The following is a 27942-nucleotide window of genomic DNA, read 5'->3' on the forward strand; positions in this document are numbered from 1 at the left end:
TTTTTTTGTTTTATTTTACCTTTTTTGCATGTAATTCCTATTATAGAAAAAATAGAAATAAACATATTTGTTGGAAATTAAAAATATTCGTTTTAGTGTTTTCTATTTTTTGTTTTTTTGTTATTGTACATCTTTATTGTGATGGCATTAAAGATGTGCTGGGTGAGTGGTTGTTATTGTTTCTTGGGAGTTGGGTATATTTGGGTGTTTGTTAAAAAAAAAGAAAAGTATTTTAAAAACAAACAAAAATCTACAAATATTGGAGGCAAAGATGCCCATTGGTGTTGTCTCGGTGTGTTGAGTTGGAAGATAAACGAATTTTTAAAAAATCCCAACATTTTGCCCTTAAAGACAAACTATTGCGTGTGCCTGTTAAATTGTTTTAGGAAAAAAAAAACAAAATTGAAAACAATACAGAATACTTTTTTGAAGCTAAGGTGGAACATCCGAAAATGTTGAACTCTTCAAAAAAAAGGGCATAATGCATTTACGTCCATACCTCTATATGTGTGTGGGGTAATTGTCTGGTGTGTTTTGTTAGTTTTAAAAATAGAAATTATCAAATGTTCTTACAATTTGTTTTTTGTTTTGTTTTTGTTTTAATTGCATATCTCTAAATATATATATATGGGTGTGTGTGTTTGTTTGTTGTATATATATATATATCTATATATATTATTTAATATTATATTGTGGTCTAAAATTAGAGCATTCTTAAAAATTTATTGATTTTGAAAATTGAATTGATTTGTTGTTGTTGTTGTGTTGCAATATGTTAACAAATATTGTTATTATTTACGTTTACCACTACTAGAGCTTGTTAAACACCTAGCAGTTTTTTGTACTCTACGTGCTTTCTTGGTTTCATGGGATGAAATGGCCACCAGGCTGTTGACATCCTCAGTTGCTGCAGCATGTTCGGCGGCAGCAACTACACCACCGCCATTACCAACTGCTCCGGCTCCTGCTGCTGCTGCTGTTGCTGCAATACCTGATGCAGGCACCTCCGCAATGCCATTGCCCTGGAGAAGTTTACTCTCAACAATTTTTGAAGTATCCATATTTACAAGACGCTGAGATTGTGGTGACACTATCACACTTTTATGCTGTGCCAATGCCGGCAATGGAGGTATTGAGGGGGAAGATGAAGAAGCGGAGGAGGAGGAGGGAGGTCCATAAAACAAACGCGTCGAATAACCAGCGGCTGCAATAAAAGCACTCGAACTGGTGGAAGCCTCATTGCAATCAATAAACTCTGTTAAAGAATTTATGTTCGTGTTGTTCGTCATATGATGATGCTGACGTTTAAGATTTTTCGAAGCCGTATTGACGGCCAAGAGTTTCGCCGTGGTAGTTTCGTCCGGAAACACAAATTCATTGCTTAATGATAACGTATTATTACAGCCACTGTCGTTCATGCTAACATCACTCTCCGCATCGCAATCATCGTTCAGATTAAGTATTATGTCCTCGGGTTTGACGCCCTGATTGATGAGAGCCTGATAATCCTCGGCAGGCAAAACAGGTGTCACTTTTTGACCGCACGACACACATGTGGGTATGGCGGGACTCTTGGAGCGCCAATATTGCAATTCTGTCTTACACTTGTTTAATTCCTAGACAAAGGGGAGACACATGATGAAGTTGATGCAGAGCTAGGCTATAGTTCTCATCTTACCTGCAATAATGTGGAAAATTTACGTGCCATTTCTTCATTTTTCTTATCATTCTCATCCAATCGATTGGCATATTCTAAAGTCTGTTTTCGTTGCTCTGCCATAAGCTTTTGTTGTTCGGCTATTTGTTTTCCCTGCTCTGCAGATTTACGCTTACAAGTACGCAACTCTGTGCGCAAGACCGACAATTGATTGTTGTAGATTTTCATGCCTTGCTTGATCTTTCTAATGCCCTTTCGCAATACCATATTACTTTGCGGTGGGGAAGGTAAACTGGTGGAATTATCAGACAAATCTGAAGCTATAACTAAAGCTGAAAGAAAATGGAAGGTAAGAGCAATTTGACAAAGGGGATTATCCATAAAGGGCTAGTGGAAAATAAACAGGTATATGAAGCAAGCCAAGGCAGCAGATTTTGTGCGTCGGATTGACCTGCTGCTGCTTTTAAGTATCTTTTTCACCTTGTTATCGACCTGAGGGACGCAATACCAATGTGCCTGTCCCATACGCTATTAGTCCGTACCGTTATAATAGAAGAGAACCTAGACTTTGGTTGTGCATGGTTTGTATGACAAATCGGAGTCTATTTGGCGTGAGCTATTAATGATGTAGCAAGGACATGTGCTTTCGTATGTGCTCTGGCCTAACATCGAGTGGGTAGCATACTTTGGCCTTCCACATATGTGACCCCTCCGACATTAATTCCAATATTGTCGTGCCAGTGCCAGAAAGTTAAATTTTTGAAGGTATTTAGGAGGAAAGCAGTTTTTGCGTTTTTTGTTCTATCTTTCGTCTGCTTGGTTCTGTTGAAAATCCAGAAACTCTGCGACTTAGGTAAGGTGTGTCCAGAGGGATTTGGTTCTGGGTCGAGTTGGTCTGAATTGTGTTATGTGGTCCCAGGTCACAATCGGAACACACATCCTGCACATTGGCATAAATTCTTGCACTGCAGGAGCTAAGGTCGCTGCAAATTTTGCCCATGAACATTACACTAAGGAACAGGGGCAAACTTCTCACATATCAATGAGTGCAGTCCGATTCAAGTTTAAGCTCAATGATAACGGGCCTACTTTTTATAGCCGAGTCCGAACGGCGTGCCGCAAAGCGACAACTCTTTGGAGAGAAGTTTTCATAGTACCTCAAAAATCTTGCCACCATTAGGAGGGGGAAACCACCGCTGAATTTTCGAACCCAGGCGTTCAGCGTCATGCTAACCTGTGCGCTATGGTGGCCTCCACGCTGCATCTGCCGGATGGTAATTGAGCCAGAACTACTCTGGTTTGCGGGCGTAGGTCAATTTCTTAAGGTGCAATGGGGGCGATGCATCTCCAAGGACCACATTTACCCGGTAGCTATTCACTGCATCTGCTACTGTGTCTGCATGACTGTTGACTAGACCTGCTTAATACGCTGCTTGATCTAGAGGTTCTCTCTTGTAGCGCTAAACCCTTCGCTCTAGATAATGTAGATCTAACTTAAGGCTTCTGGACGGTGGAAACCTATCCCCAAGATGATTATTTGTATGGTGCCTGCGATAAGGTATTGCTTAGACAGCCTGCGGCTTTGTCTTCGCACGGGTAGGATGTTTATCTCCTCGTGAAGGTGGTTCACTTGAGAACTGAGGAGATAGCCCGTCAAAGTTCAAAGAGCGATATTGTGACAGATCCGAATAGTATTCCACTGCATGTCACATAACTGATGAGACCAAACTGGCGATACAAAACTTTCCCTTACCGGCTTATGTTATCAACAAGGTTTCTTTGTAAACACGCCAAAAGCTGCCCGCAAGTGACTTGAGGACCTTGTTTCTACTCCTGACCTTATCACAAATTGCAGTGGCATGTGATGTAAATTTGTTAGAGTTGTCAAATGTGACACCCAGTATTTTGAGACACTTGGTGTTCGCCATTGGCACTTCGACGACAATAATTTTCAACTCCTTGCCCACGTCATGCGTGTACATAATGAACAATATGGTTGAATATTTGGTGGCAGATATCTTAAGATCTCTTGCAGTGAAAAAATCGTTGAGGTAGACCTATCGCTGAAGTCAACAAAGGGTGGGGGGCTTGATGCCATGATCGTACGATCGTCCGCATATGATACGATCTCTACTAGAGATGTGTCCGTGAGTTGACGCGTTCTTCGTGAGCGAGATCTAAATCCAATCACGTGATCGTGCGTGAGCGAGTAAAATCCTGCTCACGACACGGTTAGTTGTGATTTTCTCGTGGGTCGTGATCGTCTCGTGATTCGTGTGTCCTGAGTGTCTCGTGACTTCTGAGTATCTCGTAAGAGATTTTTCTCGTGTGTGTGTGTTTTGAAGCAGTGTGCTATACACTGAAGAACTCCATCGGGTCAATCTGGTACGTACAACCGGCTGCCATGGTATTTTCTCGTAAATCTTTGTTGTTGTTGTTGTCGTAGGCACATTTTGATGTGGAGATTGCGATTATCTTCAAGCTCCTGTAGGTGAGCAAAATTGTTCCGGCCCAAAGGACCGATCGCCGCGGAAATAGGGTGGCCATGGTTATTCATAGGTGCCAATAACTCGCCTAGTCCTATCTAGAATCACAAGCACTCAGTATTTGTGCAACAGCCGGTCCTCTCGCTGAGACTCTCCGCTCGATGCCGTTGATTGTCCGCGACTGCCGTTGCAGCTACTCCGTATGGAGCATTCTACTATCCGCAACCTGTGGAGGCGCCTGGTAGCTCGCAGCTAAGCATCTCGAGCAAAGAACACCACAAAAATTGAACCTCAAAGTTCCAGCTAGTGTGGTGAACACAGCTATCCCGTGCCTTGCCACAATGTGGTAAGCAAGGATAGCCTAAGAAATTTAGGTGGGGATTGTCCACATGAAAATGTGGTTACAACAACAACAACCACATTGTGTATTCGTGACAACTGTGCAGGCTGCAGGTGTTGGTTAGCTTTGTCTCCTGGATCGCTGCGACCAATATGTTCATCCGACCAATAAAATCCACATTCTCGTCGATCTTGCCAAGGAGGCCATTGAAATTTAATTGCAAAAATTATACACTTCCCGGCCCTGGCCTGTCAATATTGTGGCTGGGATGCTGCTGTAGCGTATATTGCTGCACGGGAAATGACGGGGGGGGATCACATAGTCTGACGACGAGGACGCAGAAGGCGACAACGACGACGCTTGTGACACACTGCTGTTTTTGTTCGCACAGCACCTTGTGACATATTCAGTATGACTATACTCCCGTAGTGATGTAAGGCCAGAGCAAGATCGTACCCACTCCATGCACCGACTACACCTCACCGACACCGACCGATGATGGAGGCGGTTCTGGCAAACCGAACATAACCAAGGTCCCGTGGTCTTTTCAATCCCAGCACGAAACAGAAGCGTGCGGAGAAGGCACTCGGGGATGTGCCTCTCCCATGACGAAAAAAGAACGAATTACTGCAGATGTTGGTCAGTTTTGCCTCTTGGATCGCTGCAACCAATATGTTCTTTCGACTCACAAAATCTAATTTCTCGTCGATCTTGCCTCGGAGACAATGCAAGAATGATACACATTCCAGTACTGTCCCGACAATATTGGAGCTGGGCTGCTGTTGTGTATATTGCGAAGAACACGGAGGGGTCACATAGTTCGAAGACGAGGACGACGACGCTTGTGACCCACTTCTGTCTACGTTCACACAACATCTTGCAACATATTCAATAAGCAAGATCGGAAATGCACCCACTCCATGCACCGGTTACTTCTGGCAAACCGAACAGAAGCATTGTACGGCGTTCTTTTCAATACCTACACGGACCAGAAGCGTGCGGAAAATAAACAAAAAAAGGACAAACACGCACACTGAGGCGGCAGCGCTTGCCGGTAAAGGACTCCATCGGATCAATACGGTACGTAAAACCAGCTGCCATGGGATGGTAAGCTTCGTAGTGATCTAACTAATATTGGCAATCTTTTGTATAATGAAACCCTTCAATTAACTTCAATTAGTCGATAGCGAGGTTCATCATAACTATCCACAGCCAATAAATTTTTTCTTGAGCTCAGCTTAACCTTCATCTCACTGTTTCATTTCCCAAAATCCCATATGGACATCTCAAACATTTTGTTAAGTTTTTTACTTACGTCGTTTCGTTGTTGTGGGCAATTTAAAAAACTCTTTATTGAAGTACGCTATACCGGGCAATGTTGGCTCAATGCGATCCCTAAAGTATTCCATGGCCATTGTTGATAGATCAAAGAGCTCATCGGTGACACGAAATGGTCTTTCTAAACATGGTGTATTCTTAATATAATTTAAAATTGTGTACACTTCGTCCAGTATCTGAAATAAAAGCATAATGGAAGATTATTTTCAAACTATATGCATAAAATGGGACATATAAGAACTTACTGCTCCTGGAAAGAAACAACAATGGCCACGTTCGATATGTTTACCAAATGTCATTTGTAATAGCGATAAACGCATGTAGCATGTCTCTATAATATCGCACTCACATGCAAGTGGATGATTACGTCTAGCCGATTCTCTGCGTGGCATATTTGCTTTGATAGCTTGAAAACGATTGTAGGTCTTCGTAATCAACTTTGAGAAGGTGGAGTTCAACATATGCATGCAAACGTCATTCATTTTGTGAGATACCTGTAGATGATGTAGAGAGAAAGAAAAAAATCCGTATATAAATTAAAATTTTAGACAATTTTAAGGAGGTAGGTAGATAACTATAACGCTCAATCTGGCCGCTATATCCATAGCGTGCCAAGGGTATACCTAATATACATGCTCCGACAAGTCTGACAGTAGGCAAGGCTGGTATTTATATACCCAAACCCGGCAAGGCAAATTATGCGACATCATAGACCTATATAACCACATTTACATGTGGAGGTAGCGATACTCGTCAAGCTCTCATGGGGTAGCAAACTCCATAGAACCGATCACCGCGGGAACTTTATGGCCATTGCATATTTGAAGGCGTCAATTACTCGACTTGTAATATTGGGCATAATAGCCACTCAGTATTTAAGCAATAGAAGGTGCCACCCAGCCTCACACTGATACTTTCCACACCATACCGCTGATTGTCCGCGACTACAATTACAGTTACTCCGTATGAAGCCATTCCACCATCCGCAACCTGCACGAGGTTGTGCACAAAACAACATAATCCTTCTCAATGCCAAAACGTACAGGTTGGTGGTATACATTGACATCATTGGAACTTTTAACAAATTGAGGACCCATACAATGATCCAACCGTTAGACAACGGATTTATTGAGTCCTTAGGGACTGGATAAACCTAGCATGTGGTGGATACATTGTTAACCGCATGACTTAAAGATAAGGGAGAAAGTGGGACATAACTCACCATAGGACACACTCTCCAAAGGGCGAAACACCTATCACGGATCCTGAATGAAAAGCTGTTTGATACCTTTGGCTATAGGAGAATGGATGGATTGAGAGAGGGAGCAGTTCATACAATCGCGTTGTAATCGAGGCGACGATAGGAAACCTGAATGGAAAAAGAGGTCTCGGATCGGACACATGGGACAACATTTGAGATTGAGTACCAGGCACAGCTGCCTGCGGCACAATCTTGGATTTGGGGAACTCTGGTATTGCCATCTGGAAATTCATGCTACACAGATGACCCGACTGTGAATATCTTTACCGCCAGTAAACTGGTCAACAGGATTATAACAACCATGACGATAGGTTAGGTTAAAGGACAAGCGTCCGCCAACTCCAATTGCTGTCAGCCACCCCAGGCTCTACAGAATGACTCGGGGGTCGAAAGACTGTAGAGCTCAGTGAGGAGAAGAGATGTTCATCCATGATCCAAACCCCCTTTTCTCCTTCTCCTCATCCCCACAGATACTGCAGAAATTCTCATCGTCCCGAGCCCATCGCTGTGTCTGCGAACTGGCATCGCAGTGGCTGTTTAGGACTGTCACCAATAATCCAAGGTCACGCTTCCCCAGCTCAAGAGACAATCGACCAAAAATCCACCAACCGGATCCAAAGGATGGCTTGTTTGTGCATCACAGCCGCACTTATGCCTCTGGACATTGTGGCTACCCAAATTGCAGCGACCACTGCCGTAAGGTTAAGGGAACTTTCTTATTGTTCATGTCGCGGCTACGGACACTGCGTTATCCTTGATACAATATCCAATGTTCCAGGCAGCCGCTTTTTGATAAAAATTACTGTACCGCTATTCCTGATAATGGAGGCCACCGTAGCGCAGAGGTTAGCATGTCCGCCTATGACGCTGAACGCTTGGGTTCGAATCCTGGCGAGACCATCAGAAAAAATTTTCAGCGGTGGTTTTCCCCTTCTAATGCTGGCAACATTTGTGAGGTACTATGCCATGTAAAACTTTTCTCCAAAGAGGTGTCGCACTGCGGTACGCCGTTCAGACTCGGCTATAAAAAGGAGGGCCCTTATCATTGAGCTTAAACTTGAATCGAACTGCACTCATTGATATGTGAGAAGTTTTGCCCTGTTCCTTAGTGGAATGTTCATGGGCAAAATTTACATCACTATTCCTGATAGAACCGATTGAAACTACGATATCCCTGGTAGCAGAAGTTACATAAACTTCTATACGGATGGTTCCAAACTAAACGACCAGGTGGGCTAGATCTAAAGATCTAGAACTGGCCATATCGAAAAGGTTACCCGACCACTGCAGTGTGTATCAAGCAGAGATCCTTGCAATTAAGGAAGTGGGGGAATGGCTAAGATATTATGTCATTACGACGATTGGCATAAATATCTTCTCAGACTGGCTGTCTGAGCCATTAAATCCCTGGAGAACGTGTTTCTGAACAAAAAAAGATCTCTCAACGAGATGGCCGACCAGTTCAAAATTCACCTGTTCTGGGTGCCGGGCCACAGAGATATCCCAGGGAATTCTAAAGCAGACGAGCTTGCGAGACTAAGATTTACCTTACACATACCAGGGATACTGGAATCTGTGGGTATGCCTCTAGCGGCAGGTAAGCTAAATTTTCAGGACCAGGCCCGAAGGGCAACGAATGATAGATGGCCACAAAGAGGGGGCTGTAAGCATTCCAAAACTATGTGGTCTAATCTAGACTTGAAGAGGTCTGCTGCTTTGCTATCATTGGCTAGAACAGATGTCTCAGTCATTGGGTCTGTCATGACAGGTCACTGTCTAATCGGAAAACATGCAGACTGAAGGTTGCCAGCAACGAAGAGACTATAGAACACCTTCTGTGTGTGTGTATCCCGCACTAGCAGTTAGAAGGAGTTCCCTCTTTAGGTTCTCATTTATTTGAGAACCTGTCGGATTTAGCGGATGTGAACATTCGCAGGTTGTTTGGGCTGTTTTATGGCGATCTGGATTGTACGATCGATCCGTGGAGCGAATATAGATTCGGATCGTTACCTTGTTGCAGCAAAGGTTTACACCCGTTTGAACATGGCAAGGAAAGTACGATCTGACACTGCACGGAAGCTGGACATTGAAAAGCTGCAGACACAACAAATGGCAGCGGCATACTCCACTCGACTGACCCAACTGCTTGATGAAAGCACTCCTTGTTCCGATGATATAATGGCGCAGTGGCAAACAATTGCCCACTCCATGGAAAATGCCCCGAAATCCGTACTTGGGTACCGGAAGCCTCCTCCAAAAAACCCATGGTACGACCAAGAGTGTCGAGATGCTACTGAAGCCAAGAATGCGGCATAAAGAGCAACCCTGCAATCAGTAGCAACGAGCCAGATGAAGAAGAGGTATCGGGAGAAAAGGGGAGAGGAGAAACGTCTATTCCGAAGAAAGAAAAAAGGCGTATGCATCAGCTTATCTGCGCAATCTGGCTAGAAGAACGCATACCCGATGATTGGAACCTCAGCATACTATGTCCCGTACACAAGAAAAGAGACAAGACGGAATGTGCCAACTACAGAGGAATAAGTCTCCTCCCCATCGCATACAAGATACTCTCGAGCGTACTGTGTGAAAGATTAAAACCTAAAGTCAATGAGATAATTGGGCCCTATCAATGCGGCTTTAGACCAGGTAAATCTACCCTAGACCAGATATTCACACTGCGCCAAATCCTGGAAAAGACCCGAGAAGGACAAATCAACACCTATCACCTCTTTGTTGACTACAAAGCCGCCTTCGATACTCCTTTACGTTCAAAGGTATTTCAAGCCATGTCTGAGTTTGGTATCCCTGCAAAATTAATAAGACTCTGCAGGATGACACTTGCTGATACGCGTTCCTCAGTAAGAATAGGAAAGAAACTCTCCGAACCATTTAATACCAAACGAGGTTTCAGACAAGGAGACAGCTGGAGAAGATTATACGAGATGCAGATGTGAATAGAAATGGCACACTAATCACAAGAGAGCACATGCTACTCGCCTATGCCGACGACATCGATACCATAGGTCGGTCACCGGAAGTAGTAACTGCAGCCTTTGAAAAAATCAAAAAAGAGTCAGTGAAAATGGGTCTGGCAGTAAATGGAGATAAGACGAAATGGATGGTTTCAACTCCCAAAAAGCCTTGCACAACCGAGCAGATAAAGAAAATGGAGAAAGTTGGGAACCACAACTTTGAGATAGTCAGTAACTTTATATACCTCGGCACCGCCGTAACCGAAACGAATGACACCAGTTTTGAGATAAAGGGAAGAATAATACTGGCAAACAGATGCTACTTTGGACTAAGTAAGCAGTTTAGAAACAAGGCCATCTCTCGACAGACGAAGACTACACTTTACAGGACACTGATACTACCCGTGCTGTTATATGCTCCTGAAGCATGGGTACTTGTGAAAGCAGATGAGGCAGTGCTTGGGGTATTTGAGAGAAAGATTCTTCGTAAAATATATGGACCAGTTTGCGTTAACGGAGAATATAGGCGACGCATGAACCACGAGCTGTATGAGTTGTATGACGACGATAGCATAGTTACACGCATCAAAATACAACGGCTGCGTTGGCTAGGTCATGTTGTCAGAATGGATGAAGAAGCTCCAGCAAAGAAGTCTTTTGAAGGCAAACACGGTGGTACACGCAAACCGGAAAGACCAAAAGCGCGATGGAAAGATCAAGTTGTGGGAGACACCTCGAAACTTGGCGCTTGGAACGCTATTCTACGTTCGGCTAGTGGAAGAAATATTCTGTCACAGCCAATTAAAGTAAAGTAAGATCCCTTTAGTCTGGAAAACATTAAAAATAATATGAATACGTTTGCTAAAACAAAACAACAACAACAAAAACTAGTAAAACATCCCAGCTAAATTAGCATTATTGTCATCCTATTGTACTAAAGATGCCCTATGGTCAACTGATGAGATGATGATAAATGAAAGCATGTGTATGTACTTATAATTTGTTTTCGAATTTGTTATACACTGCGCTGCGCTTGTATGTTTATGACCATTGCAAACTGTTTGATATTGGATTACAAGACACCAAATATCAAATTTAGTTTCAAAATTTTCCATATGGTTAGATGAGGGAACATACGAAAATAAAATGCCGACACAGAACATAATGCAGTAACTAACGTAAATAGTATGTATGTATGTATTATGTATAGGGAGAAATCTGTATACCATCATCATCAGCATCATCATCATCATCAGCATCGTCATAAGATGCCACATGACAACAAAACGAGTTTGTTGAATGATGACAAAGTGTTCTAAACAAAGTGTATGTTTTAAGTGTTTTATGTTCCGTTATATGAAAGGCACATAGGGTTGTGTAATTTTGTTATTTCTGTGGGCAAGTTGATGGCGTCTTGTTGTCCATGTCCTGGGTACTCTTTTTCTTTAGTTTACTCACCACACGTAATTGTCCGATTTTCTTGAAGCCAACATACGATAGTATGGCATACAAAACTTCTTCGGGGAGATCTAAAAGGTTTATCGTTGCTATTTGTTGATGATCTCCTCGACCACCAACTCCACCAGCAGCAGCAGCAGCAGCATGATGCACTTGTTGCAGTTGCAATTGCGACTGGCGATGATTTGTAGGTAATGCCACCAGTGTGGCATTTGAACCACCACCAGTTGTTGTATTGGAATAGGACCTAAACGCCTGCGTTTGTCGAGCACTACTTGTGCTGGTGGATGTTGATGTTGATGCTGTTGTTGTGCTATTCGTTATTCCTATTGCAGCCGTTGCAACTGTTGCAGATGACGATGCTGATGCTGGCGATATCGTCGTCGAAGGCATGGTAGTACTAACATTAGCTGTGGTACTCGATTGTCGGGTGACTACTGGACGCAGATAATTGCTTTCCTCCATAGAGGATGACATGGCACCACTGCTGGTTGACATTTGTCGCGTAGAGACCATGATTTATGGACGTATTTTTATACGAAATATTCGTGAGACATACAAAAATAAAGCCGTTATATATTTTTTTGGGAACTTTTATGTTATAAAGTATCCTTTAAAATATTGCCGCCACCGCTGCCGTATATAAAAGCTGAAATGAAAAACAAATAAAAAAAAAGTTGTTGATAATTTTTAAAAATGGTTGCAAAGAGGAAAAAATTCATTAAATTAAAAATAACAAAAAGTACAAAAGCCAATCCAAAGTATGAGCATCCCACAGGATGTGTAGTATCCTTCGTTATTAGGAGAAGCTTAGCTGGGAGATAACGGGCGCGCCCATAGTTTGTGGATAGTGGAATCCTCTATACGGAGTTGTAACTGCAGTCGCGGACAGTCACCGCTATCGAGAGGTGTGCCGCAGTGCGACACCTCTTCGGAGAGAAGAATGTTGTCAGCATTAGGAGGGGAAAACCCCCGTTGAAAATTTTTTTCTGATGGTCTCGCCAGTATTCGAACCCAGGCGTTCAGCGTCATAGGCGGACATGCTGACCTCTGCGCTAAGGTGGCATTGGTTTTTGCTTAAATAGTCCGAACGGTGTGCCGCAGTGCGACACCTCTTCGGAGAGAAGAATGTTGTCAGCACTAGGAGGGGAAAACCCCCGTTGAAAATTTTTTTCTGATGGTCTCGCCAGGATTCGAACCCAAGCGTTCAGCGTCATAGGCGGACATGCTGACCTCTGCGCTAAGGTGGCATTGGTTTTTGCTTAAATACTGAGAAAAAACAAGAGCTTGATGAGGATCGTCACCTCCTCACGCAAATTTGGCAACAACAAAAGCCAATTGGCCGGTTATGAATGGCAACCTCAGTAAAATTGCTAACTCAGCTGCCAAATTTACATTAAAGATGGCAACTTCCGACTCTTAATAACGGAGTAGCCGCAACGTCAGTCGCGGGCAACCAGCGGCATCGAGTGGGGAGTCTCAGTGCTAGGGCGGTCGAAGCGGGCCTTGCTTAAATACTGAGTGCCTATAATGCTCGATATGACAAGGCTGGTTATTCGTATGGACGGGAACGAGCTTGCTCTTTTTTAAGAGCTTGACAAGGATCAACAACAACAACAAGAAACCCGCAAAAGTTGGATATTATAGCTCCAATCTGTGTTTTCTTCATCGCATGAATCTGAAGAAATGGACCTCCCCCTGCAAACCAGAGTAGTTCTGGCTCATTTACGGTCCGGTAGATGCAGCTGCCTCCTACAGAGCAAGAATTGATGCCAACGTGCAGGATATTTATCCATATTGTGACCTGGAACCATACGACACACGTCACCTGTTTAGCTGCCCAGCCAGACCCACTCGCTTCCCTCTGAACGCAGCCTACCTTAGTCGCAGAATTCCTGGATCTGGATACTCGACACTATAAAGCAGACAAAAGATAGAACACAACACACTGCTACAACAACAACAATCATTCGCCTCATTCGCTCAGTCATCGTGAAAAGCGTCCACACTGCCAAGGAGATCGCACAGGGAAGCGTTCAATGATTACGTAGAATAAACTGCGCTTGGCAACCGTCTATTCCTAACCATCTTGTTAACCTTCTCGTTCCCCGCCACTCTTTAATTGCCCGGGCCCAGTAGTGCTTGACCAACTTCCCGCCGGTTCGAACAAGCTTCTTACATATTAATCGGTCTCGACTTCGCCGCCTAACTGTCCACGTTCATTGTGACAGCCCGATTGGGCAACCGCTCGCGCATCGAAATCAACTCCAGTGTTTTCAGAACGGAGAAGACTTCGACCAGAAAGATGCATTCGCCTGACCAGAAGCCTATTTGACTCCCTGGCTTCAATGACCTCAATCAAGACTCCTGCCCCTTTGCTCCCATCTAATAAAGATGCATCCATATATACAGAAAGTCCCGCGGAGCGGAAGTCCAATCCGTAGCGACGTATGCCGTCTCATAGAGCCACGCAGCCATTAAATTTTGGAACAGACAAGCTTGAAAGACTAGGAACTACCTTCCACATCCGAGGGGAACTGAAATCTGTTGTTATGCCAACGTGTAAGCTAATTCTTCGATATAAGACGCGATGGGAATAAAGACCGATGGTGACAAATTGGGGTTTGTAAACGCTTCAATATTTTGTGGCACTCCAAACATAAGAAACATTAGCTAGATCTGAAGTCTCATTCACTCACCGTCATCACAGGTCACCGTCTGATCGGGTTAACCTGCACATGATAACTATGAGTACCGCAAAGTTTGGAACTTTGAGCTCCTATCTGTGCGGCGTTCATTGTTATCACGAGAATCTTAGCTGCAAGCTACTGGGTCCATAGTTTGCGGATAGTGGAATGCTCCATACGGAGTAAGAGCAATTGCAGTCGCGGACAATCAGCGGTATCGAGCGGAGATCCTCAGTGAAAGGCCGGGGTGCACCGCGATAAGAAAAGGCGAGATATTGCCGTCTTAAAAAAACCAATGGCCATCATGTTCACGCGGTGATGGGTCCTTTGGACCGGAACGCACCTGCTCACCTATATGAGCTAGACGAGGATCGCCACCTCTACATATAAACATGTGGCTACAACAATAACAAAACCTGCTGATAGACAAAATGTTACCAACTTTTGCAGAAGCTGCGAGAACGGCTCTGTATTCGTTTCCTGCACCAGCAAGCAGTAGAATACCTTTAGGTTTTACGTTTTTGAAGACGGCACGGAATAGCTGTGAGCACCACACAGGCTGGAACATTGACGTCCGATCAGTGTTCATTGCTGTCATGAGAAGCTGAGCTACGAACTACCGGGCGCGTTCACAGGTTGCGGATAGTGGAATGCTCCATGCGAAGTAGTGGTAACGGTAGTCGCGGACAACCAGTACCACAAAGGCTGGAACATTGAGGTCCGATCTGTGAGGTGTTCATTGCTGTCATGAGAAGCTGAGCTACGAAATACCGGCCGCATCCACAGGTTGCGGATAGTGGAATTGTTACGAGGCCCCTATTTGCGGCCAAAAATGATTTGGGCACCGGCTAGATTTCGTCGCCTTATCAGGGGAGGTCCCATCCCATCATCTTTCGCCCCGGGGTCGTATCAATAAATAAAAATGTTCTAACAAACTAGACAACACTAACACACAAGCACAGATTTCTTCCTAAGTGGGAGGTAGATGGAAACCTCCAGTCGCCCTGCCCTACCATGGTCATGTGGACATCCCCTTCTTCAAACATGATCCCTGTATCCCGCTCAAGCCACCACACCTACCTCACGTTGACACCCCCCTTATATCCACAATTTAGCACAACATATTTCTTTTTTTTAAACACGTCACAACATCATAAATTTTATTTAAAATATAAAGGCCTAAAACTAACGCAATTCGTATTAAGATTCCTGTCTTTCTTTTATCAAAATCATCAACAATAAACTGACAGTACTGAGTTTTAACTAAATTATAGCATTAAATCAATTAACTTAATCTTCTAATTTTTTAACTTTCTGGTTACATGAAACGAACACTGAACACTAGAACTTGCAAAGAAGGATAATCAAATTAATATAAATAAAAACGGTTAAGCCTGGCCTACCTAAGGGAGCTCTCTTAGAAGGGACACACTGTTGGGAATAGACACCCTACAAACGCGTACTCATGAACGTTTTGCAAATTCTATCACATAAAAACAAGTAAAAAAAAACGTAAGCTAAAACTTAGGATATATGAAAAAAATATAAAAAAAAATGGTCAATAAATAATAATGTAAGAAATAAATATGATGGTAAAAATAAAGTAGAAGGTAGTTAAAAAAATCAAAATATAATAATCATGTCAATATCCACATACATAAAAAAAAGGTAATGAAAAGTTTGATTACTATTGCATTATAACCCCAAGGTTTTAATCTTTCGGTATCATCTATTTCGGGAGGAGAAATAAACGTTTCGTCATCAGTCGAATTCGCCTTTTCAAAGTAAAGGTTAGTATGTGTGCGTGACTTCATATAATTTCAAATTCAAAGTCGTTGGAGGTGTTCAACTGATGGTACCTTTTGCCATCACCAAAACAAAAGTGTACGGCCGAATACAAGCAAAGATTCCGCTTTCCAGAGATAACTGGGATAGTTCCCCTAATTTGGATAGCCTGATGGCAACAATTGTGCACCTCTGGATTAACGTTGACCACCGATTTTTCATCCAACCAAACCTCTCGGTCTGGACAACAACGGACGGAATTTCCTCTCTCGCCCTCTTTTGGGCACAATAAACTAAAAAGCGGCCTACCTTTATAACCACCAGATGAAACGGTGGCGTTTGCGGTAATCACCGTTCAATGTGTGTTTCTGAATCGGGGGGAATTCACTTTAGCCTTAACCCAGCCACTTGCACCAACAAAAATTTCGCCTCCTCTCGTCCAGGAGGCTTTATTTTATCTTATTTGGTATCTTTATTTATTTCTCACAGTCTCGATTAAAACAGCAAAACGACTTATGTCGACACACAAAACACCCACTGGAATTTTCTAAACAAAAAAAACGTCTCCTTAATGACCGCTGCCCAAGATTTTGTTAACTTAACAAAACACTAACCTCTTCCTTATTATTACTTTGCAATTCAAATTTAAATACACATCTCTCAGATATAATGTCATGCACTTTTCTTTTCAACTGACGCCAAAATGCCTAATTAACCCTCTTTTATTACTTTGTTCTCACTCAATCATAAAAATTAGCCATCTTGAGTTAATAGCCATATTGATTTTATGCATTAACTCCGGTTTTAGAACATTTGTAACCCAATAGCTAACATTTAAATTCTCTTAAATCTTTTCGTTTGGAGCGGCTACTTTATATGAATGAAAACCGCTTTATCGTCGTATAGCCGCCCAACAACAATCTCACCCAGTGTAGTAATTCGCCATATGCAATGGCAAATAACATACGCAATGGCAACTCTACGCGTCAGCTGGGCGAAACCCATCTGTTTACTTCGTGGCTCTTGGTAGAAGGCCATAAGGTAATATCGTTCCATCATTTCTCCGCAATTATTTATTAATATTCCTTTCTTCCTCTATTTTCAGGTACCGGGAAACATGCTACGGTGGCCTGCCTGATGCCGTGATTGCAGGTTTATGAAACCCATCCTCTTGGGTATGGATGTATTTCATAAATCCTGACAATCACTTGCATCAGGTCTGCAATCTCTCGGCAGGTTCCCCCTCGCAGAGCTGGGGTTAGCCATCGGGCCACATATAAAAAAGGCAGCCCCAGTTCTCCAACGTTTGCCCGGGGAAGCCGCCGTGAAATAAACACCGCTTCCCCCAGCCTGTAAGAATGGGATCCAGTAATTGACCATTCCAACGAGGGACAATAAGAACAACTGAAAACAAAAAAAAACTTGCGCATGGCAGACCACACGTTCACATTGCTGTCGCTGGTCTGCCGAACGGTGTGCCCAAGTTAATCCCAACTCCTCCTGTCGCAGGAAGGCACTAGGAGTGGGGAGTGTGACGTGGAAGTCGGCCGCCACGCAGACGTAAAGGCCTCTTTATAGGGGACATCCACGCCAATTTTTTTTTTCCTCTGGCACGTGGTATACTAGGGTGTCCCGCAACAAAACTCCTGGCCTGACAAGAGATTCGCCGGCAGGGCTGGTGTGCGGGAAAATCAGAAGTGGTATCGAAGAGTTATAGTGCAACGTGGGGAACTCCCACACCCTGAATCAAAGCCGGGTATCATGAATAAAGTCAGGGAAGTACCGAAGTCGCTCACTTGTCCCAAGGTCACTTTACCCTCTAGTATCTCGTTATAGGTTTTGGCTGATCCTAGCACTACATTTGCATATGATAAGAAGTTCGGAAAGTTTGGGGTAAGGATTGGCATAAAAAAATTAAAGTCAATGAATTGAATTAGGATCGCGAAAACAAATCGGGGTATAATTACTAACGTAGTTGTATAATTACAAAAAATGTATAATTACGGAAAAAAGGTGTATAATTAAAAACGAATTGTATAATCACGAAAATTTGTAAAAGTCGGACAAAACAAACGTATAAAGGAAGAAATAATCGACTAGAATAATCAGGTACTCAATTTATGTACACAGATATCTTTTAATATTGCACTATAGGTTTATATAAAAGTAATATTAGGACGAATACAACATAAAATCAAAATTTGTCAATCTTTAAAGCTATTTGTATTCTTAACCTAATATCACAGTTTGTAGTCATCAATACTAAACCTATATTGCACTATATTTGAATATCTTTAACATGATACGTACCTAACGTCTTGCCTTGTAATGTTTCAAGTTCATACATGTTATTGCCGACAGGTCTAACGATTCGACACTTCAAAAACTTCTTACAAAATTTGGCATTACGATCTTTAGCAAAATCAGACGAAACAGTATTACGGCGATATACTTCTTGACCGGGTAGGAATCTAACGACGCGTGCTCGTTTATTATACCTCTCAGAACTTCTTTCATATGCCTCATGCATTTTCCTTTTCACCTTCTCTCTGATCATTTCCAATTTATCCGGTCGCTGTAAATCAGATATCTCATGATCGGACATGGATAGCAATTTCCGTGCCAACTTATAGTCCGTGCCATTAGAATACATCTCGTAACCGAATAATGAAAAGAAAGGGGTTACTCCAGTTGCCGAATGGACTGATGTTCTAAGAGCGCACTCGATCTCCGATAAGTAGAGATCCCAATCTCGATGGTCTTCATTCAAATATGTCCTTATGGCCGATATGACAGACTGATTTACACGTTCGGAAGCATTGGATTGGGGTGAGTACACTGCGGTTCTCATATGCGTTATTTTATAAGCAGATATCATATCTTGAAAACTTTTGGATATGAATTGAGCACCATTATCGCTGTGGATCACCTCCGGTACACCAAATTTATGAAAAATTTCACTTATTAAAAATCGAATAACATTGGCAGCAGTAGCATCACGCATAGCCTTCAAGAAAGTGAATTTGGTGAAGTGATCCACAACGATAAAGATGTACGCATTACCATTCTTAGATCGCGGGTACTTCCCCAAGAAATCAATATAAAGCTTTTGAAATGGCCTATCCGTAATCACTTCTTGTCCAATACTGGGTCTCAAATTCTGATTACAGGGCTTCGTCTCCTTACAGACCTGACAATTCTTGACAAATCGTTTAACTTGGCTCGCCATATGTGGCCAATAGAAAAACCTTCTGACTCTTTCTAGCGTCTTCGTGACTCCACCATGAGCGGTTGTTAGAGTATTATGGGCTTTTTCAATAATAGCATGGGCAATACCGGACGGGATCCATAACTTCCACTTACATTCCTGTTCCAGTTCCTGGTCAAAAATGGTTCTCTTATAAACGTATCCATCATCAATTTTCAAATCTGGAAGTTTATCCTTGTTTTCGGTTATGGTCTTTATGAGGTCGAGGTATTCCTCGCTTTCGAATTCTGTTGTCTCAAAATCAAGAAGTTCTTCTGATATCTCTTCAATCATGATATCTTGGGGCGCCCTGGACAACATATCCGCAACAACATTATCTGAACCCTTTCTATGTTCGATCTCAAAATCAAATGGTTGGAGTTGGAGTGACCAGCGCGCCAGTCGACCACTAAGATCCTTTAGGGTCATCAACCATTTAAGACTGGCGTGGTCAGTTATGACGGTGAATGGCATCATCTCCACATAGGGTCTAAATTTCTTGATAGCCATCACCGCCGCTAGGCACTCCTTCTCCGTTACGCTATAATTCCGTTGGCATGCGTTCAATTTCTGCGAATAGAACGCTATAGGGTGCTCCTCCTTCTGGTCATTCAATTGATAGAGAACGGCGCCGATACCATACTCCGATGCATCGCATTGTATAAAAAATCTTTTCGAAAAGTCAGGGTGGCGCAAAACTGGTGCAGACGTCAAAGCCTTCTTTAAACTCTCAAATGCCTCAATGGCCTTTCCAGTCATTTCAAACTTCTTTGCCTTCTTGAGAGTGTCGGTTAACGGTGCTGATATTGAAGCAAAGTCCTTAATAAACCGTCTGTACCAGCCCGCCGTACCCAAAAAGCTCCTGACTTCCCTGGGGCTTCTCGGTATCTTGATCATCCGAATCGCTTGTACCTTATCGGGGTTCGTCTTAAGCATGCCATTTCCAATTATAAAACCTAGATACTTGAGCTCCTGGAAACAGAATTGAGACTTTTTTAACCCAATTGTTAAATTAGCCTCTTTAAGACACATAGCTACTTCCTCCAACAGTCTTAAATGCTCATTGAAATCGCTAGAAATTATCAATAAATCGTCCAAGTATATAAAAACATTTTCCTTGAGGCGCTGTGGAATAACTCGGTCCATAAGCCTACACAAGCGTTGGGCCGCGTTACATAAACCGAATGGCATCACTCTGAACTGGTATAGAGGACGTCCAGGCACCGTAAACGCTGTGTATGGCTTACTTTCCTCGTCAAGTTCAATTTGCCAAAAGGCATACTTTAGATCCACACTGCTTATATAATATGTCTCATCGATTCGGCTTAGAATGCCATCAATATTTTGAAGGGGATATGCGTCCTTCACAGTTAATTTATTTAATTTCCGGGCGTCTAAGCAAAATCGATTTTTTCCAGGTTTCCTTACAATAGTGGTCCTGTTGCTCCAAGGACTGTTGCTCTCCTCAATAACCTTCAGACGGAGCATAGTATCTACCTCATCATAAACAAGAGCCTGTACCGCTGGAGACATGGGATAATATCTATCCTTAAATGGTGCAGCACCCTCAATCAATTGAATTGAATGTTTTTCCAGGCTGGTCTGACCAAGGCCCTTTTCCTCAAAGGTATCGAACTTAGCTACTACCTCCTTCAATCGTTCGTTCTGATCATCACTCAATACATGGGGATTCAGTTTATACACCTCTCCCTCCTCTATCAAATCCCTTTGGACCTTATCGATGTCGATATGAGCGACTTTAATAATATCCGGAGCCAGCCGAAATAGTTTCCAGAAATCAATTCCGAGATATAACTCCTGATCCAAATCTGGGCATAGATAAAGTTCAAGTTCATGTTTTTCCTCTTTATATAGGATTTCTAATTTAATCTTTCCTAGTACTCTGTACTCTTTTCCACCGGCAGTTCGAACATTCGAAAACAATTTCTTTATGTCCAAGCTTAATTTCTCTATGAACTCTCGGCAACCCTTCCCTAATACACTGACTGAGGCGCCGGAATCTAAAAGGCCTTTAAGTTTAATGCCTTGAACCTCCACCTCTGCGTAAGGTCTGGGGTCCATATTTTGACTTACATGTTTGATTGACTCTAATACATTCTTGAAAATCTTTCTTTTTTTCTCAAATTTTACGCGCACTTTAGGCGGGTTTCTTTTATTCGCAGTTACAGAATCCAATTCAAATATGCGTGATCTAATCTCGTTATAATTTTTCTCTCGAGTTTCTAGTGGTATATAATGTCTTAATTCAGGTTTAAAATTTAATTCATTTGCTTTAAAAATGTTATTTATTATTTCATTCTTATTTCTATTTTTAGATGATGATGCTATTTCTCTGATCTGGGGGAATTCAGGATTGGACGTGGCCCCCCGGCATACTCCACGCCCTGATTCAGGTTTCCCTGTTTACAGGACGGGCATTTGGGAGAAATAGTCCCAGGTTTTCCACAACGGTAGCAAAACAAATTTCTTTCTGTGGAGTCGCAGTTTCTGAAAGTGTGGCCTTGTTTCTGGCAATTCCAACATAATAAAGTTGGTTTCGTTTTTCGGATGAACTGTATGGCGGATACTTCCTCACATTTAGAAGATTCGTGGTCACATTCGGATGAACCTTCCGCGTATATTTCGCTGACCTGACGAATTGGACGAGATGGAAGTACAGGTCTTATTTCCCTTCTTGGAAAATTCTTCTCCGCTTCATTGCACTCTATTCTCAGCTGTTCAACGGACGAAACTTGAATGGGGTAAATAATTCTCGCTACACTCTCTTTAACATTTTTCTTTAATATCTTCATCATATCATATTCGGATATAGGTTGGACTAACTTAGCCCTAATCTGGCCCATAATATGGAAAAATGTATCAATAGACTCATTTGGTTGTTGTTTACGCTGAGCTAATTCTGTCACTATTTCAAAATTGGATCTGGTGGATTGATATTGGCTTAACAAACTATGCTTCAAACTGGGCCAATCCGAAAACTTATTCGTTTTCAGGGATAGCCAATACCATGACTCGGCTGGACCGGATACTATTAAAGAAAAATCCCTTAATATCTCTGCCCATGGAATATGGTACTGTCCCTGAAAGTATTCAAGACGATACACGAACTCTTCAACGGAAATACCCCCTGAAATGCCATCAAACCTTAGTCCCAACTTGTCTATTCGCACACGCTTATTTTCCCTCAGTGTATCATTCGGAAAATGACTACATACTGAACCTGCCACAGAATTGCCATTGGTTGGGCGGTTGCCATTATTTCCTGTTTCTGGTGCAGACAAATTGTCCAAGCCCCCTAAGCCAGAATTAGATGCCGGTGAACTGGGTACATTCCGATTCAAGGTAAGTTCAGTTAACCTTTTTACAGCCTCTGATAACTGTCCTATTGTATTCTTCAAACCACCTAATTCATTCTGGATCATACAAACATTGTTTTCGAGGGCTCTTTGTTGCCTAAGGACCTCTACATTACCATTTCCTGGCGGTTCAGACCTGGCCCCTCCAATCGGTGTCCCACCAGCTGATGGACCCGATGTATTGTTGTTGCCTGTCCCCGATCTTATTGTCCCAGACAAATCGGTGATTTGGCTTGTACTAGCCTGGTTTCCAACAGACATATCGGTAACGTATCTACTTCTTTTCTCTTCACTTTCTATAAATGAATTATTTGCATCAAAACTTTCAGGAATTTTTCTCTTTTTCGCCTGGGATCGAGTCTGAATGCTCATAACCTTTCTCTAATTGGACAATAATTTTAACGCCTATATTAAATTATTAGTTTATTTAGAGTATTTATTTTTCTCTTATCTAGAACACATATATTATATTCGGGGGTTTTACGTGAGTAGTGGTGGGTACGGGTTATATTATTGACTCTCTTTCGAGCACCAGTCTGAAATCTGGGAAATCAAAATTAAAACAAAACAAAAAATTTTTTTTTTTTTTTCGTGCTTTCGACACCAATATCTTGCAAATGATGCCAATTTCATACCTATTTGCCTGATACAACGGACCTCTAAATCCTATCTAGAGCGGCTATCAGGTCTAACATAGATCTGGACACACATTAAACTGTAACTAACACTACACAAAAATAACGACACAGTATGCTTAGTGCAAAATACATTTTCACATAAAAAAGTATGCCACTAAATCCTCCTGTTGTTGGATTATTCACGTCCTCCTTCATTTCCAGTTTTGAAGTATCGGCTCTTCGTACAACGGACTTTTGAAATTTCCAAAACGGTTACGAAGCTTTCGAACCTCTCCACTTTCCAATCAGGGTTCAGTGTTGGTCTATTTCTTTAATTGAAATGGGCTATTACTTTGTGCTTTGGTGACCTACACAAACATAATTAACACAACATTTGACAAAAATGTTGAAAATCTTCCATTGGGCGCCATATTGTTACGAGGCCCCTATTTGCGGCCAAAAATGATTTGGGCACCGGCTAGATTTCGTCGCCTTATCAGGGGAGGTCCCATCCCATCATCTTTCGCCCCGGGGTCGTATCAATAAATAAAAATGTTCTAACAAACTAGACAACACTAACACACAAGCACAGATTTCTTCCTAAGTGGGAGGTAGATGGAAACCTCCAGTCGCCCTGCCCTACCATGGTCATGTGGACATCCCCTTCTTCAAACATGATCCCTGTATCCCGCTCAAGCCACCACACCTACCTCACGTTGACACCCCCCTTATATCCACAATTTAGCACAACATATTTCTTTTTTTTAAACACGTCACAACATCATAAATTTTATTTAAAATATAAAGGCCTAAAACTAACGCAATTCGTATTAAGATTCCTGTCTTTCTTTTATCAAAATCATCAACAATAAACTGACAGTACTGAGTTTTAACTAAATTATAGCATTAAATCAATTAACTTAATCTTCTAATTTTTTAACTTTCTGGTTACATGAAACGAACACTGAACACTAGAACTTGCAAAGAAGGATAATCAAATTAATATAAATAAAAACGGTTAAGCCTGGCCTACCTAAGGGAGCTCTCTTAGAAGGGACACACTGTTGGGAATAGACACCCTACAAACGCGTACTCATGAACGTTTTGCAAATTCTATCACATAAAAACAAGTAAAAAAAAACGTAAGCTAAAACTTAGGATATATGAAAAAAATATAAAAAAAAATGGTCAATAAATAATAATGTAAGAAATAAATATGATGGTAAAAATAAAGTAGAAGGTAGTTAAAAAAATCAAAATATAATAATCATGTCAATATCCACATACATAAAAAAAAGGTAATGAAAAGTTTGATTACTATTGCATTATAACCCCAAGGTTTTAATCTTTCGGTATCATCTATTTCGGGAGGAGAAATAAACGTTTCGTCATCAGTCGAATTCGCCTTTTCAAAGTAAAGGTTAGTATGTGTGCGTGACTTCATATAATTTCAAATTCAAAGTCGTTGGAGGTGTTCAACTGATGGTACCTTTTGCCATCACCAAAACAAAAGTGTACGGCCGAATACAAGCAAAGATTCCGCTTTCCAGAGATAACTGGGATAGTTCCCCTAATTTGGATAGCCTGATGGCAACAATTGTGCACCTCTGGATTAACGTTGACCACCGATTTTTCATCCAACCAAACCTCTCGGTCTGGACAACAACGGACGGAATTTCCTCTCTCGCCCTCTTTTGGGCACAATAAACTAAAAAGCGGCCTACCTTTATAACCACCAGATGAAACGGTGGCGTTTGCGGTAATCACCGTTCAATGTGTGTTTCTGAATCGGGGGGAATTCACTTTAGCCTTAACCCAGCCACTTGCACCAACAAAAATTTCGCCTCCTCTCGTCCAGGAGGCTTTATTTTATCTTATTTGGTATCTTTATTTATTTCTCACAGTCTCGATTAAAACAGCAAAACGACTTATGTCGACACACAAAACACCCACTGGAATTTTCTAAACAAAAAAAACGTCTCCTTAATGACCGCTGCCCAAGATTTTGTTAACTTAACAAAACACTAACCTCTTCCTTATTATTACTTTGCAATTCAAATTTAAATACACATCTCTCAGATATAATGTCATGCACTTTTCTTTTCAACTGACGCCAAAATGCCTAATTAACCCTCTTTTATTACTTTGTTCTCACTCAATCATAAAAATTAGCCATCTTGAGTTAATAGCCATATTGATTTTATGCATTAACTCCGGTTTTAGAACATTTGTAACCCAATAGCTAACATTTAAATTCTCTTAAATCTTTTCGTTTGGAGCGGCTACTTTATATGAATGAAAACCGCTTTATCGTCGTATAGCCGCCCAACAACAATCTCACCCAGTGTAGTAATTCGCCATATGCAATGGCAAATAACATACGCAATGGCAACTCTACGCGTCAGCTGGGCGAAACCCATCTGTTTACTTCGTGGCTCTTGGTAGAAGGCCATAAGGTAATATCGTTCCATCATTTCTCCGCAATTATTTATTAATATTCCTTTCTTCCTCTATTTTCAGGTACCGGGAAACATGCTACGGTGGCCTGCCTGATGCCGTGATTGCAGGTTTATGAAACCCATCCTCTTGGGTAGGGATGTATTTCATAAATCCTGACAATCACTTGCATCAGGTCTGCAATCTCTCGGCAGGTTCCCCCTCGCAGAGCTGGGGTTAGCCATCGGGCCACATATAAAAAAGGCAGCCCCAGTTCTCCAACGTTTGCCCGGGGAAGCCGCCGTGAAATAAACACCGCTTCCCCCAGCCTGTAAGAATGGGATCCAGTAATTGACCATTCCAACGAGGGACAATAAGAACAACTGAAAACAAAAAAAAACTTGCGCATGGCAGACCACACGTTCACATTGCTGTCGCTGGTCTGCCGAACGGTGTGCCCAAGTTAATCCCAACTCCTCCTGTCGCAGGAAGGCACTAGGAGTGGGGAGTGTGACGTGGAAGTCGGCCGCCACGCAGACGTAAAGGCCTCTTTATAGGGGACATCCACGCCAATTTTTTTTTTCCTCTGGCACGTGGTATACTAGGGTGTCCCGCAACAGAATGCTTCTTACGAAGTAGCGGCAACGGTAGTAGCGGACAAACAGTAATAACGAGCGGAGAGTCGCCTTGAGAGGCCGGGCGGCACCGGTTTTTGCACAAATACTGAGTGCCTATGATGCTCGATATGACAAGGCGGATTATTGGGGCCTTTACATATCCGATGGTCACCCCGTTCCCGCGTCGATCAGTACTCTAGACCGGAACGAGCTTGCTAACCTACAGGATCGCCACCTTAGATTCGCTAACTCCACACGCAATTATGTCTCTAGAACAATAACATAAGCGAAGGTTTCAATCCCATGGCATCCGGTTGTACGTACCGGATTGAACCTATGGAGTCCTTCAGCGGCAAGGGCTGCCGCCACAGTGTACAACACAGTGCTACAAAACAAAGCTAAGGTTTATTTAAGTCGTTGGTCTCATTGACTTCATTTGCTGTGGCCAAAAATTCACTGTTTTATACATTTTCTGTGCCCTTTCAATGTTCTCATGTTCTGTTTCCTATATCCCCGCTAAAAATTTTAATGCCCCTTTAAATTAGGTGAAGTAATTGGTATTCATATAGATTCTTACTTGTGTTGTACATATCCAACTGGATACATGCCCCGTTATTGGAATACAATTCAAAAGTCAAGATGCAAATGTCCCATCTCAGCATCACTCATCAGAATATAAAAAAGCAAATTTATCACAAATTTCTGGGCTTTTCCAGGCTATCTATATGCTGCTTTGGTCCCTTATCCGAAACTGTATTGGAAATCAATTCACATTTTTCTCACCTTCGTCTTATTTTATTTGAAACCTTCGTTTTTTTTTTTTGCAAACACTGTGGCTTCTTCATAAGCAACAAAGTCTGCTGGTGGTATATTTTTCGAAATATATATAGTAATTCTTTTTTATTTTTTTAATACAATACTTCCATACTTGTATTTCCAATTACTAATTACTTTGCTTTTGGTTCTGTTAGAATCAAAGTCGATTACTCGCTTTACCATCGATTCGATTATTTTGTAAGTTTACATCTTCAGCAATTAATACTTTTTCAATTTTTATGCTTTTTTAAGGCAAGGAATTGTTCAGTAAATATGAATGAAAGGAAAACTAGGGACAATAAGGCTATAGATTTATAAAAAAAATTCCTCTTATAGGCCAGGAATAATTACCTCGCTTCCAATGACAGACTCTCCTACACCTCCTTCGTCTTCCTCTCACACTCTTTTTACAGAGGAATTTTAATTTTTGGTGCTACTCAAATTTAATGCTGCTGCCGCTTGGTGCGGTGGCTTGTAATTTTACTTTTTTCCATTTTCCACTCTCAGATTGTATTATTCTTTAACACTTTTATCACATTTGTTTGCATTTTATGATGATTTTTTGTTTTGTTTTCGATTTTAAAAATATTAAAACAGAGTAATTAATAATACACTAAAGTTTTATTTAAAGATACTACTACTTGAGTTTTAGAATTTTCCTTATGTATAATAATGACCGACCGAGTCGTCGTTCTTGCTTTATATCAGGGATGGTGCATTAGATACTTGGGTACTTATTTTTGATGGGTTCTCAATCATAAAAGTACCCTAGTACTATTACGAATAATTTAGTACATTTTACCATTACTGTTTTATTTTAGTACTTTATCTTGGTAGAATAAAGAAGG

The 27942-nt window shown here is 41.8% G+C and overlaps 1 protein-coding gene across 1 annotated transcript; it reads right to left on the reverse strand.

Moving 5' to 3' along the window:
* On the reverse strand, positions 1–27791 carry LOC106082174 (uncharacterized). Its single transcript, XM_013244530.2, has 6 exons — positions 27446–27791; positions 11513–12161; positions 6067–6315; positions 5799–5997; positions 1679–1989; positions 1–1616 (listed from the first exon to the last, which is right to left on the reverse strand). Exons 2-6 carry the CDS (start codon positions 12026–12028, stop codon positions 792–794), a joined length of 2100 nt encoding a protein of 699 aa, XP_013099984.2. The 5' UTR covers positions 12029–12161; positions 27446–27791; the 3' UTR covers positions 1–791.
* Between the last annotated feature and the right edge of the window lie 151 nt (positions 27792–27942).

This window comes from Stomoxys calcitrans, chromosome 5 (genome assembly GCF_963082655.1).
Source record: "Stomoxys calcitrans chromosome 5, idStoCalc2.1, whole genome shotgun sequence".
NCBI lineage: Eukaryota > Metazoa > Arthropoda > Insecta > Diptera > Muscidae > Stomoxys > Stomoxys calcitrans.

What these genes read in the sequence shown, in the direction of transcription:
- LOC106082174 (XM_013244530.2), bottom strand. Translation starts at nt 12,028, where the DNA reads ATGGTCTCTACGCGACAAATGTCAACCAGCAGTGGTGCCATGTCATCC. An exon ending in GTTGTTTCTTTCCAGGAGCA is followed by an intron (nt 5,998 to 6,066) that starts GTAAGTTCTTAT and finishes CTTTTATTTCAG; the next exon opens with ATACTGGACGAAGTGTACAC. An exon ending in GCCCACAACAACGAAACGAC is followed by an intron (nt 1,990 to 5,798) that starts GTAAGTAAAAAA and finishes ATTTTCTTTCAG; the next exon opens with CTTTAGTTATAGCTTCAGAT.